At 36.1% G+C, this 14585-nt stretch overlaps 1 protein-coding gene across 9 annotated transcripts in view; it reads right to left on the minus strand.

The window, feature by feature from the left end:
* Window positions 1-1683: 1683 nt before the first annotated feature.
* LOC128177737 (uncharacterized) overlaps window positions 1684-14585 on the minus strand; it is a 34932-nt gene continuing 22030 nt past the window's right edge. For 4 of the 9 annotated variants that reach the window (XM_052844573.1, XM_052844598.1, XM_052844589.1 and 1 more), the window contains one exon: window positions 1684-7714. In XM_052844573.1, the coding sequence (XP_052700533.1) occupies window positions 3558-7688 (4131 nt within the window). In that variant the 5' untranslated portion in view covers window positions 7689-7714 and the 3' untranslated portion in view covers window positions 1684-3557. Of the gene's footprint in view, window positions 7715-10170; window positions 10310-10679; window positions 11009-11029; window positions 11175-11229; window positions 11461-12918; window positions 13035-14585 lie in introns of those variants that run through there. The other 5 variants (XM_052844612.1, XM_052844605.1, XM_052844621.1 and 2 more) reach the window with 5 other exon arrangements.

Genomic DNA, 14585 nt, shown 5'->3' on the forward strand with positions numbered 1-14585 from the left:
TGTGCAAAGAATATTGAAAATGAAAAAAATTATGACGTATTTTCACTATATTTCTCAAATGTGAATCATCTATCCTCCACAATCTAATTGTAGTCTACAAATATAAATAAATGAATTTATTTCTATCGTCTTTAGAAAGCCATCGTTTAAAACACTCACTGCTACTTTGACAAAGGCTCAAACGTAATTAATTAAGCACCTTCTGGAACAATTACAAGATAGCTTTTTGCTTTTTTTACTCACCAAATTAGGTGTGTACAGTGCATAATTAACCTAGTGTATTAATATTGTATGATTGTAATTAAACTTTTACAAATATTTCTTGTTTGGTTGAAATTACCCCTGTGTTTCTAGAGAAAATGCACTCCAAAATGTGATGTTAACATGTACATCTAGACCATAGACAGACGCCATACAAAGTATTTGTTATTAGAATAAAGAGAACCAGTGTAATCTATAAAGACCACTCCTGTGGTATATAACTAAAAACTTATGTCATTGATAATACCTATGTGTATTGTAAGTATATTGTATTATTGAGAGCATTTCGTCTTACTGCAATCACTATCCATGACACTAAACAAAAGTCAAATGAACTATCCGACTGTAAGTACTCCATAATTTTGATGTAGTGTTTTAGCCTAATAAGTATCAAGAATGCTTTTGAGTTCAAAATGTGCAACCTCTGCGAAGAAAATGGAAACCGCAAATAATAGGAATTTTTCTACGTCCAAGGGGCATAACTCTGACGAGAATTGCTCTATCGTACCCAAAAATCGAACTGATATTATTATGTCGAAAAATTATTCGTCGAAAATGAAAATCATTTTGTACTTTACTGTTCTGTGTATGACTTTCTTCGATTTCATTATTGTGATATTTTCAATGATAAATTGTACTGTGGTATTGATCCCATAAAAGAAATTGTTAATCCATGTGATTATAATACTACAAAACGTCTATGAATGTTTTATGCAGAGAAAACAGTTCCAGGGACTATGAAGTATTGTATAAAACTGTCTTGCATGCTGTAGCGTTTATGTTATAATTTTCTTTTGTCTGTCATTTGATTTCATTTTGACTGTATGCCAACATGGTGATGTCAATAAACCATTGAATTGAATTGAAATTATAAATCTGTATACCAAATTTCATGCAACCTCTGCAAAGAAAATGAACTGAAATTGTTGGTGCACTGGCCGACAGACAGCAGCAAAGCAATATGGCCTCCCTTCTTCTAAGAGGCATAACAAATTGTCTTGCAATTTATATATGGTAAAAGTTTAGAAAATCATTTTATAATCAATTATCCCTCGTCTTACATACACCAAATATCAATAACATTACCCTGTATTACCTTCATACTATATTCTATAGAAATACTTGATATCACCTCTACTGACTGTATTTTGGAGAGGGTTTACATAGGTTATACCTGTAACCTAATCCATTTGAATTCAATAAAATATGTTTTAATCAAATTTCACTACTAGAGTATTTTTTATCCACATGAACCATAAAAAAATTGTTATTGTTCAAAGAAATTGAAAATACATGTAACACCTATAATCTAAATTCACTTGTTTAGTATATAGTCGAAAACAGTGAAATGATCAAAGAACTGCTTCCATTGTTCAAAAATTAATATCAGATGAAAGAAATGGAAAGTAAAAACACAAAGACTTTTTCAAGGTTTGACACTTTACTTCTTTAAAATGTTTATTAACAAAAGGGTAACATTTCTGCAGTATATGTTTGGCAAGGAAAACCTCTACACAGAAATAATTACATAAAATCTGTTCATTTAAAATATAATCATGACTAGTAATTAATAACTAAAAAGACAATGCTACAAGATGTCATGAAAAATATTTCTAAAATGCCTCAAATAGAATTTCCTTTGTACAGTTTTGTTTCTGACAATATGATCTTTGATTTTTACCGGTACACATTAATCTATGATAGATTGTAAATACACAATAATTAACAAATGACGGCTGGAAAGAGACACCAAATTCATTGAACAGAAAAACTACCTCTCGAATATCGAGTACAAAGTGTGAAGATGTTAAAATGATATTTGTATCACAAATGTCGGCACTTTTATACATGACTACCATTTGATTAGAGGTCTGTTTTCAGAACGAAAGATTTGTCCCTGATGTATAGAAAAAAAAATATCACTGATATCAGTTAGAGTATTGGTACAAAGACACCACTAAATGCTGAACAGACAACAGGATGTTTTCTTTTACTGCAGACAATGAATTGGAACACCAGTGTGGTCACACACACTCATACCTATTATGCTAAGAGACATTAACAAAATCAAAACTTTAATTCAGATTCTAAACAGTATGCATTCGGTATAAAACAAAAAGGCAGTAGCTTTCGTAAAACTTAATTGGTATATTTCTGACATAACTAAACTATCATTATACCTAACTAATCAGTTAATATAAAATCAACATTCCTGGCATATACATGTTATGATGTACATGCATGTTAAAACAAAACATCATCTACAACAGACCTCAAAACTTTATAAATGTATGTCAAAATCACCATCACAAATGGTGGCTATGAAATAAAATGCACAAAAACTCATCCACTAACAATGGAGGAATACAAGTAATACAGCATTGCATTGTGGGATGCTTACCGGTAATTCACACAAGAAACTATAATGAGTGTGTTAAACACTGCAGCCAACAGCTGAGCTGCTAAAAAATGCAAAGGGAGTAGAGTCTGGGAGGAAAAAATCTGCCTGCAGAATGACAAACTTAGTGGACGGCTATAAAAGCACAACAAAAATTATGGCATCTACAGATTTGTGTCTTCAGAGTTTAAACTTTCATTGTATGAAATTATCTTTATTAAACCTCGGAAAAGACAACTGTTTAACACTTAACTCTTGTGTTAAAATTTTTGACCCCAACCCTCTCCTACCTCCCCCCCCCCCAAACATTTGCATTAGGAGATTTAATTTTAAATGAATGTTCTTTTAAAGATGTAAGATACAAATTACAAAAGTTTTGATTTTTATTGCATTCATATTACCATCATCGTTTATTGCCTGCTAATTCCTTGATTTGAGTAGTTTGGATAGAGCTAGTTCAATCGGTTACAAAGCTCTTAACAAAATATACTAGTAAATTGTTTGGGTTAGTTGATTTCCAGACATCACAACACAAGAACAATGCAGTCACACAACAGATTCACTGAATTTACATAAGCGTGACCAATCAGTTTTCACCCTAATGAAAAAATTAATTTTATGTTGCTTTTTTTCACAGAAAAATTGATGTCCTTTGATCAGCAAATAAAAAAAAAACACTTGTACAAACACACCGTCCTCTGAATGATGAATCACTGGGATGCAGCTATGAGCAAACTGAACACAAAATCTGAGTTATCTTTCCTTTCACAACTTGGAAATGTCCGAACATCCTTGTAGCACCTTGTTCAGCAGTTAGTAATTTTTCCTTGGCATGTTCGAGTTATTTTTTTAATTTCATGAAGTCACACGCACACAATTATACACAGAAACCATTTATTCATTTTGCTGGTTTTACCGTCTTCCCCACTTGACTGCGAGTAATTCTGTCCCATACATATGGAAGATGATGTCTAGCCTCACTCTGATTCAGCTCCTCACCACTTCCACTGTCAATCTTCCCTTTGTTCAAGGACTTATCAGTCCTTTGATTTTCTGAGTCTTCAGCCATTTGAACTGAGTTTGAGTCTGACTCCAAACTTGTACAAGAATTTGAACAGGGACTATCTACACTAGAGGACAATTTCACTTTCTTAACATCGTTACTTTCATTTTTCTCTGATGAGAAAGCTTTCCTTTTGAATTTCTTGTGAAGGTATTTCATTTCTGAGCAGTCTACGGATTTATCTGATTCCGAGTCACAACTTGTTCGTCTGGAGACGACAGGTGGTTGGGACTGTTGAGTTGATGACTTCACCTCTGAAGGAGAACTCTGGGAAGTAGTGACGCTGGCTGTTGTCTGGCTGTCGGCCTGAGAGGATGCAATTGGATCACAGCTACTGTCAGGACTAGCAGATGTCACTGCATTGTCAGCAGACATCTTCATGATCTGAGATGTTGGTATAGCTTTATAACTCTTATCCAGGTCGCTTGGAATATTCGCTGATTCTGGATCAATTCTCCCATCCTTTCCTTGCTTGACAAAAATTTTTCCCTCCTTTTCAATGGAAGTCTCAGGACATTTAAATTGGGAGTAACTGGGAGCAGTCAGATTATGCATTTTCTCCATGTGAATTTTGAACTGATCATAGAGATGAAACTTTCCATTACAAAGAATACAGATAAGCTTCTTCGGTTTATCTGGATGCTGTCTGGAGATGTGTTCCTCTAGAATATTGCTCACTTTACTTGTATATGTACAGTACTTACATACATAAACCTCTATCATAACTTCTCCATCCTTACAGCTAGATTTACCATTGGATAATGTCTTGTACTGTTCCTCTGATGGATGCAGAGGAACAGAGTTGTCTGTTATCCCACCAGTGAAGGGATCCAACCTGGGGTTTCCATGAGTACGACAATGTCTTTTGTAAGATCCAAAATCATTGAGCTGAAATGTCTGTCCGCATTCATGGCACTCTAAATACTTGGGACTGGTTTGTTGTTCTGATTTTTCCTCAGGTTTGAGTAGACGCTGAGGGTCAAGCGCAGCGCTCTCACTAGCTGGAGTGACTTGTGGAATGGTATTCGGCATACTCTCTGGCCGCCTTATTTCATTGCCTGTAGGTGAATAACCATAATTCCCAACACCATGTCTGATACTCATGGCACTTGGAGGTCTTTCATAGCTGTTGGATGAACTACTATGGGATATGTTGTACTCTCTTGGACTCCTACTCTTCGGGTTTGGAGAAAGATGAGAAGGAACTACCATCTGGTTCATTCCTTGCATCTCAAAATGAGGTCCAATGGCAGGTGATTGTAAGGCCTTCGTACCGGATATAGTCTGTACGATTGTGTGCTCTGATCTTGGTTCAAATCCATGCTGGTTGCGAAAATGTTTTCTAAACCCATAAGGGCTTCCGTACGTTTGATTACACAATCTACAGATGAGATATAGGATGTCATTGGGAGAGTGGTTTCCGATAATGTTCTGAATGGGCTCATGCCTGGACACACTGGCTGATCTCTTGATGCCCGAGGAGGTAGCATCTGAGGGAGATTCCGGAGCCTCTTGAGGAAGATGATGATGAGGAGAAGGAATGGGAGGCCTGATAGGCATTCGAGGTAAATGCTGCTGATGTACTGGATGGGGTCTGACAACCTCTAGTCTTTCTTGCCCAGGATTTGGCATCATGGGTGGATTGTTGTTTTTGCTTCCAGAGCGTGAAACATTAGACCACTGTGGATGATTTGCCATCAAAGATGGAGGATAATGTTCATGTACTTTCATGTTTGGTGGCATTCTATTCATAGATATGTCTACACCAGGGGTTGCTGGCTGACAGAATTTGTCCATGCTGTTTTGTAGCTGACTGATGTGAATACTTTTGGAAATATCATGTTGTTTATCCATTTGCAGCGGATAAGCCACCCCAGAGGAATATGCTGGATTTGGATGAGATGGGGAGGTTTTGGGTTTCTTACAAGTGAGGTCCAGAGGCTGTTCCTCATTTCCTGATGGAGATGGCTGCTTTACTGACAAATCCAACCCCGATGCTTCACGTTTTCGCGAGTTACTTTGACTGGATGGAGAGAGATCTTGTCTTTGCCAGACTTGCTTGGCCTCTGGTTTAACAGGCTGGTAGACAGAAGGACTAGCCTGTCTAGGACTTCGTGGGGATGATGGAGGGAGATGATTTGGAGAGGAGTTTGGCAACACTGGAGACTTCGAAATGGAGTTCCTATTACCAGGCACCAAGAGATGGTCTTTTGTGTTTGTTGAGTTGTTGAAATATTCTCTTGGTGAAGGTATGGGAGGGTTGTTGGGGTAAAGCTGTGGCATCCGGAAATGAGAATTTGGATGACAATATCGTTGTGCTGGTAAAGGTCCTGGTGCCATGGCTGAGGGGATGCTTCCTTGGGATAAATCCTCCATAGGTTTCGATGGATAACGCATAGGAGTTGGATGAGGATATTTAGATTTATCCATTTGTGGATACTGTGGCATCATGTGCATGTCGTGCATGTGATGAGGTGAGGGATGAGAACTCATATCCATTCTGTTCCTTTGAGGACTTTCACTATTTGACACTGGTCTTCCAATTTTCTCACCATTCTTAAGTGGATATCCAAGATAATTTGAGTAAGGTTCCAATTTGTTATCATATTTTGTATTTTGTTTATAGGCTGTGGGATATTGTGAATTCGGTTTCAGATATGGGGGATAGAAGTATGGAGGCTGTGAGGCAGCATGATACATTTCTACATGATTATTCCCTTTCCCAGAATTTAGCACCTTTTGTTGATACGAATGTTTCATTTCCTGATTTTTCATTCTATCTGTCCGAATTTCCTCGACACTGTTTGAATAACCCACTGAGTCACATTTCAGGGGCTGCTCCGGTTCACACTCACTATACATCTCCTCTTGTAAACTCTTCCACTTTTGGTCTTTAGGGTATGTCTGTGATTTCTGAGGGGGAAAGCTATCGTTTACAGCTTTCTTGATGATCCGATCCACCACAGTCTCGACGCTGTGACATTTGGACTTGGTAGGAGTGGGTGACTGGCTGTTTGTCTGTGGGGCTTTACTCACAGCATTGAGCACTTTGTTCTTTGAGCTTTCAGTGGAGTCGTACCCACCACTTGATGTAGTCACAGTGTTCTTCTTCACATCTCCCAAGCTCTGGCTAGAATTTACTAACTTTGAGAGGGGCGGAGAGTCGGATGATGCACTGTCTTTACTGAGGTGCTCGTCGATAAGCTTTTGCATGTGTTGTTCCAACGTTAGTCCAGGAGTAAGTGCCACTGGAGGTTTGGATTTTGTTTTCACTGAGGTCTTTGAGTCCTCATTTGTGTCCTCCTTCTTACTCCCGACATTAGGAAAGTTTTTCTCTAAAACACGCTCAATGTGATCCTTCAGAAACATCACATTCTTCTTGGAAAGACTCATGTCATCACTAGCTTTATCACTGACACTTTCACCCTTTTCACTATTCTTTAGAGCTTTATGTTCCTCTTCACACATTTCTAATATTCGTGTCTTTTCACTGTTATCCTCGACATTCGTCATGGAATCCTTTAATGCCCGTTCAATCATAGTCTCAAACGAAGCCACATTGGACCCTGCTCCATCAGCAGATGACCCAGCCTTAGTCTGAATTTCCTCGGTCTTTGGAGGAGATGAATTTCCGTGACTGGAATCCCTTTTCGGAGAGCCCGATTTCTCGCTCTCCCGTGTTCCATTCGTCACAATCTCGTTATTGTTCTCTACTTTATTTTGTACCGTTTTCAGTAGACTCTGGTCAATCAGGAACCCCTGCTTATTGTTCCCGTCGCTAGACGACTGACTCTCTCCTTTATTCATGTCCGGAGATTTCAGGTAGCCTTCAATCAATGTGTCCAGCTTCTCCTTGATGCAGGACGAATCGGTGGCCACCTTGGAGCTGGGTGGGGCCCCCGAAGGATTCATCTTGATGTGATCAGGGCTATCTTCTTCTGTGGGAGTGATCATGTGGTTACCCATCAGATTAGATCAGGTCAGCATTATATCTGGAAATACATAATATCAAAACATACATTAATAACTGCCCAATAAAGAGTCCTTGAACAAATTACCAGTAACTATAAATATTTTTCACTATCATTTTAAACAGTACACTTCTTCAAATTTCAGTTGTTTTCCTTATTCATCCTCCAAAGCAAAGTACTGGTACAATTTTACGTGATAAATGAGTCAGCTGTTGAGACTTAACTATTTTTTCCTCTCCAATTTTGTGGCTTGGTCAGACATAAGTATCTATCAATGGGAGGTGTGGAAGAGAATGTAGTAGACTCTTCTTAAAATTGGATCACACTTCCTCACAAACCTCACAAATTCAAGTGACATGCAATTTAAAACTTAAGAGTGTAAATTCCCAGATGGATAAAAATGACTCCCATTATTATCATTCATAAGTACGTGACATAAGACAACAATAGCTGGATTATCACGTACAGAATTGTTAGTTGATAGCACTTGATACTGTACTTTTGTATTAAAATATTACCTGATAATGAAAAATATTGTACTGAATAAATGTTTCAACTTTAATTGCAGAAAATTTAGCTTCTGATCATTGGTACACAATAAAATATGACTCAAGAAATTTCTCTGCTTTTCACAGGACATCAAATTCCCTAAAAAGTACACTTTATATTACAAATTGTCCATATGGGTTGTATTGCAATTAAAATGCATAAAATACCTTGCAAGACAAATTCTGACAGAGAGTACTGAAGAACTTGACAACGTTAGGAGGAAATATTAGAAATTCATCTTTATAAATTTTTTTAAAAGTAAATTTTCAATATTAATGTCTTCCTAAAAGTAGTACGATTTTAACATGGTTCATGCATTTATAGCCGTGAATGCCCCTGTGGCCTTCTTTACTCTATATGTCATCTTCCAGAACAACAGAGATCCAACCTAAATCTACAGGTAGAAAACCAAACGTCATTATAAATGATTGCTTAATCTTCAAATCTAGAGAGCCTCCATTTATTTTATTAGATGCAGATACCAGTCAACTAGAACAAGTATATTTTTGTAATCTGAAAAAAAATTTCCAACTTCTCCTTAAATTAATATCTGGGTCAGGTACTGGGGTCATTTTGGGGTCAATATTTAAACGATGTGTATAAATAAAACAACAACTACCATCTGAGACCAAAATATACAGTGTCCGACTTATCAATGACTTCCACTGACTTTCACTCTAACAATTGGGTTGGAAAAAATAACAAAAAACTAGTGCAATCAATACAAGAGTAGAAGGCAATTTATCCATCAGAAAATGTAAATATACATCAATATATTCAACTATAGCAAGTGACCTTAAAACCTATATGGAAAATTAGAGACGTCAATCGGATAAAAATGTTAGTCGAATCTTGACAAATGTCAGACAAACTTTATAAAATGTCACACTGAATTTCTGCATTATGTCATGTTGGAATAACCCAGGGGCTACAATCTCAGGAAACCAATAAAGATAAAAAAAATAAAAATGGCAAATTAGACTGAAAAGATTCCTCATTAAAACTATCACCGACCAGATTTTCAGACATAACATGAATTCAAAATCCTATTACAACATTATTCTGAAATCAATGATCAATCAATAAGTGCAAGAAAAATAAGAGTCAAGTATGAAGGATCTTCTTAGGCAGTTGGAACCACCAAACCCAAACTCAAATACATCAAAACAATTCAAACTTGATGTTTTATTTTAAAAATCATTTTGTTTGATTTGATTTGGTATTTTCTGAAATGTAAGTTATGTCTGAAATTTGAAGAGACATACCAAGCTATTCTGATATACATGTATATGAAGGGCTACAACATCATATTCTGATATATTTGTATATAAAGGGTTGCACCACCACTTACATGTTCTACTTAATGTCACACACTTCCCTTTTACAATATGACTGATAAAGCTAAAGTACTTTGAGTACATTTGGGGACTTGAGCACTAGTAAGCAGTGACCTTGACATCTTGCATGATACTATGTATTCAGGTCAAGGACATGATAGATTACAGTCTAAAAGGTTCAAGAGAATTTACACCCATGCCTCAAATCCAGATTTTTAATCTAAGAGAGACACTCAGAATTATCTTATAAAATTTAGATAGTCTTTGATCTGCCTGAAAATATAACACAGTAACACAAACCTGTACTCTCCTTCCTTTAACCCGCCCTTCCAATTTCCTTCCAAACCTATTTATCATGAGGGTGTTACATATTTTCTTGTCATTTCAGTTATCACTAAATAATTCAGAGGGAAAATCAATCAAATTAAAAGGCACCAATAAAACCCCTTTTATAATCCAATCTTATGATCAGTCATATCACAGAATAAGTTCTATTTTGACCGTATATGGTAAATAAGAATGGTAAAATCTCAAACACACACACAAAAAAAAAAAATCCTTAAAATTTCCAGAATATAAAAATGAAATTACCATCCACTTCATGACAAAGAGCTCTTTCAATGGAAGGTGATTAATCCTGACAAACAACCACGAATACACGTCTCCCAAATGGAATGGAGGACTGCAGACACTAAAACGATTGCCTTCACATTCACTAGGAGGCCTTCACCTACAGATTTAAAAATATGCCACTCCAACTATTTGTTATCTAAATAGCTCTCCGGCACACAATATCTCTGGTTTACTGTAACATGACATAACCAATGAACAATCTCTTTCAGTATTTCCTGCAGATAAAAATAGATTTAGTGTTAGTTCACTTGAGCCGGCAGGGAGAGAGCCTGAGACAAGAAAAGTCACACAGGTATAATTCCGTTGAAATTTATGTTCTCGGACCAGAAAACTTAATTTCCATAACAATCAAAGCATGAAGATGATTTTCCATTGCAAATCACCAAATTCCATTTCACACACAGTAAAAAAAAATAAATTCAGGTAAACAACACATTAGAATTCCCGACAAATAAATTGAAACGTACCGTACAGCTTTGTCAATTGGAAACGCGCACTTATCTGACGTTCGTCTCCTACCACCTTTATGCCACCAATGAAGTCAAACACCGATGTCTTAATTAAAACTCATTTCTTTCTTTTTTCAGACTTGTGGCCCCGAGCTCTTACTTTTTCCTTCCATATTTAGAATGCCACATTACGTCAGTTAATTCACAGACAAAGATGTATTATTTCCATACCAAAGCCAACATTTAAACCCCCTTAAACCAAGGTAAAGGTAACACTCTCTACGTGTTCTTCCCAAACACTTGGGAGATACATAAAATTACAGAACATTCTTCAAGTCTTCCCCTAGAGGCTCTTCAATCATACATACAAGTTATTAGAATTTATTTCCATCTAATCTCGATGGCAAGTGTCTTCATTACTTTAGCAATGCCTTAGCTTCCTTAATACCAGTAATAATGCCACACTACTTAAATTCTGTCACGACTTTAAAATGGAATTCTGGCAAGAATGCAATAAAAAATAAAACAAAAATAATTCGCTGCATTCACACATAAAACATCACGTTACCTTTTTGTTCCGCAGAGAGCACTCCGGCCCAAGTTGTTTATTTTTACCCATGCAATCCTGGCCAGGAGACCCCATATCTTGTGATACTATTGTATTCAAGTGAAGGTCACGGTCAATAGCCATTGAACCTCTCTCTCATTCTTTAGCATGACAAAAGCTTATTCATACAGTGTTCATGTGCACTTAGAAATAATCAGACCACGTGATTATGGGAGCCAAAGGTCTCTCTCCATCAATAGAGTGAGACTGCTGGCACTCAATGCAGAAAGGGGGATTCTTTAAAGTATTTATGTGCAGCAAGGGTGGCTGAACTGTTGGTGTCAGGTTTCCCACTCTTTGGGTTATAATGATCCTGATCTCCTGTTTTATTCATTGTGTGCATTCAGCAGAAAGAGTCAAAACAAATTCCTTTAAACTCGGTCATCCAATTCAGCAGACGATGCACCCAAGCACCTGTATTAGACCACCGAAAAAGGAACATGCAAGGATCAAGTCAAAGAATCAGCAACAGATTACTTTACATAAACATTTTTTGCCCTGACTTGCAAAGTCATTTTTTCATTGCTATTACCAATGCAGGTTCAAAAAAAAAAAAAAAAAAAAAATTTCACTGAACATGACAAATTCTCCTTTAAAATTCGTGGAAATGTTTCTCTGTGCACTTTTGTGAAAACTGGTGACGAGTACGTTGAAAGGAAATATCAGTGGTTATCCTACCACAACAGTCGTCCCGGATCTATATTAATAGCCCACTTTGATGGTACTGATTTAACGTACAAAAAAACTGACAATAAACTCTCAGGTGTGATGAATTCATAATCAATCTTTGGAAATCTGGAAATGTCACATTTAAATTTTAAAAAATCATTTTATCCAAGCTAGCGTTGAATATATAATACATGTACAGTGACATATTAAATTTAATATGAGGTTTACACTAATTCCAAAGAGCTTAATGTTTGTCCTCTATATTACAAATCAACAACTGTCTGTTCATTAAAATAATCCATAAACATGAATGAAACAGACAAGAAATACTACACACCACAAAATGTTCCTAAAAATTACCCTGTATATAATGATCCCTACCATGGCTATCAATCTTTATTGACTGGAAACATTTTTATTGTCTCCATGAAATATGGATTTTCTCTCTCCATTCTGTTTTTATCCACAGAGCTGTGTCTTTGTGTAGGATGTTCAAAAGCTACCAAGGACGTCAAACAACGATTGTAATTTAACATGGCCCAAGGCCCGGCATATTGTTTATTCCAAAACTGTTACAGTGATTTTAATTTGCTAGAATAGCATGCATCCCTGTCTTGAAACTGGAACTAAAATTAATAAAACACCATCATAATAAAACCATGCACTATTCTCTAATACATGCAAAGTCTTATTATTGCATACTGTTAGTAAATTTTGCAAGTGGTCAATGTACAATTTTACCAACTATACAATACTCTCTCTCTCTCTCCCCAACATCTGGGAGGAAAAATAGATAAAAAAACACCATCTAACATTATAACATAAATACCAGTATATTATTATAATACTTGTCCAAGAGAGTCAACCGATGCATTAAACATTCCCAGTAATATGACCTTTGAACCTTTTAAAACCTCGTAAAAGCATTAAATAAAGAATAAACTGACTAAAATTATCCATGTCAATGACAAGTTTACTGACCTGCTCAGCAATGGCACAGGGCTTATGACGTCTGACTTTTACTGTCCTGACTCATTTCTATATTGTTGGAATAGTGATGGGTTGATACGCTTTACAACAGGTTCAATGGGAATTTTTTTGGCGGCAAAAAACCACTTCTCTTTACCTTGACATTGCTGTTATGTCAATAACGAGAGAGATGGGAGAAGAAAAAAAAATAGTCAGGCATTCAGCCTTTGATAAATAGGAAATATTGGCCTCTTTTGTTTGAACTGCTCAAGGCACAAAATGGCATTTAAAAATCATTCTCTTTCAAAAACTCGGCCTATTTCGCACTGTAGAAGTACACCTAAATTTAAACCGCCAAACAAATATTTGCGATTTGTTTCTTCAATAAAAATGCATTTGCTTATTTAAAAGGCTTGCATTGTGCGATTTCTAATCCCCAACCTTTAAATCGTTCAAGCCAGTTCTACCTTTGATCCATTAGCTACCCCTACAACCTTGTCCTTTTACAATGGAGTCTATTTACAGCAAGGCGATATTACTCAAAAAATGGAGGCTTATTGTGCCTTAGACAATAGATATTGACAGGCCTTACAATGCTATTCACTATGTCCTGGTCTCCTTTTTTTTTTTAAAGAACCCCTAGTCCAAGGGTCAACCTATTCACAAGTACTTGTGACTGACCTATATATTGTTTGTATTATCACGCAACACTATTACAATATATTGAACTTGACAGTCTACTTTATAGGTTCTCTCGTGAGAGCAATGTGAAGTTAACAATTCAGAGATAACAGGTCTACATATTAAGTACATAAAGTACTTAATACATCCCAAAATCTACCATGGACAGTCAATCTAAATTAATGCGCAATAAAAAGGAGTCATTTTCTCTCATAGTGCCTTCACTGACATTGGGCAAATTTAAAACTGGCCTTATTGAAAACTGCAAAGATACTTCTTTTTAACCGCAAGTGTATTAGGAAGAGTTCAAAATGGGACATGATTGGGCAATAAATAACAGTATAAAAATAGCCTTGTATACAGTTATCTAAAGTTCATCTGAACTTATTGAAATACTTTGGCAAGTATTATCAAATAAAACAATGAAATTGATTTTCCGACTTCTGAATGCAATGTACCAGGTAATTCAAATTTACTTACAATGCATAACAATTCTGAATAGCTTATTTCGATATAATTCCCCCTTTTGTATTCATCAGTGCATGAAGGTTACTGAGGGTTTAACTGAGGAAAAGAATATATGTAAGTAAAATCCTATTACTGGAGGATTTAAAAGATATTACATGAAACAAAAACAAATAATGCAATGATGTAAGGGTGATTGAACTACTTTCACTAAGGTTTGTAATTCTGACCCCAACTGTACTGTACGCTATTGACATTTTTCAGAGTTTATAGCTAGTGTGAATGACTGTCATTATTATTTTTTTAGAATTAAGAATTTAGCCTCATGACAGAATGCTGGATAGGATTTTTCATTTCTTGTTCAATAAATTTTCTTGTACGGCACACTGAACGACATGTAACTTTGAAATAAATTTATCTGCATACGAAATGGTACAACAAAACGATTAACACGATAAGATATACGGAAAAACTGCTGTAATTGAACGATAAACCTGATAGGATTAACACATGATACGATAGGATTAACACAC

Source organism: Crassostrea angulata, chromosome 1 (genome assembly GCF_025612915.1).
Source record: "Crassostrea angulata isolate pt1a10 chromosome 1, ASM2561291v2, whole genome shotgun sequence".
Taxonomy (NCBI): domain Eukaryota; kingdom Metazoa; phylum Mollusca; class Bivalvia; order Ostreida; family Ostreidae; genus Magallana; species Magallana angulata.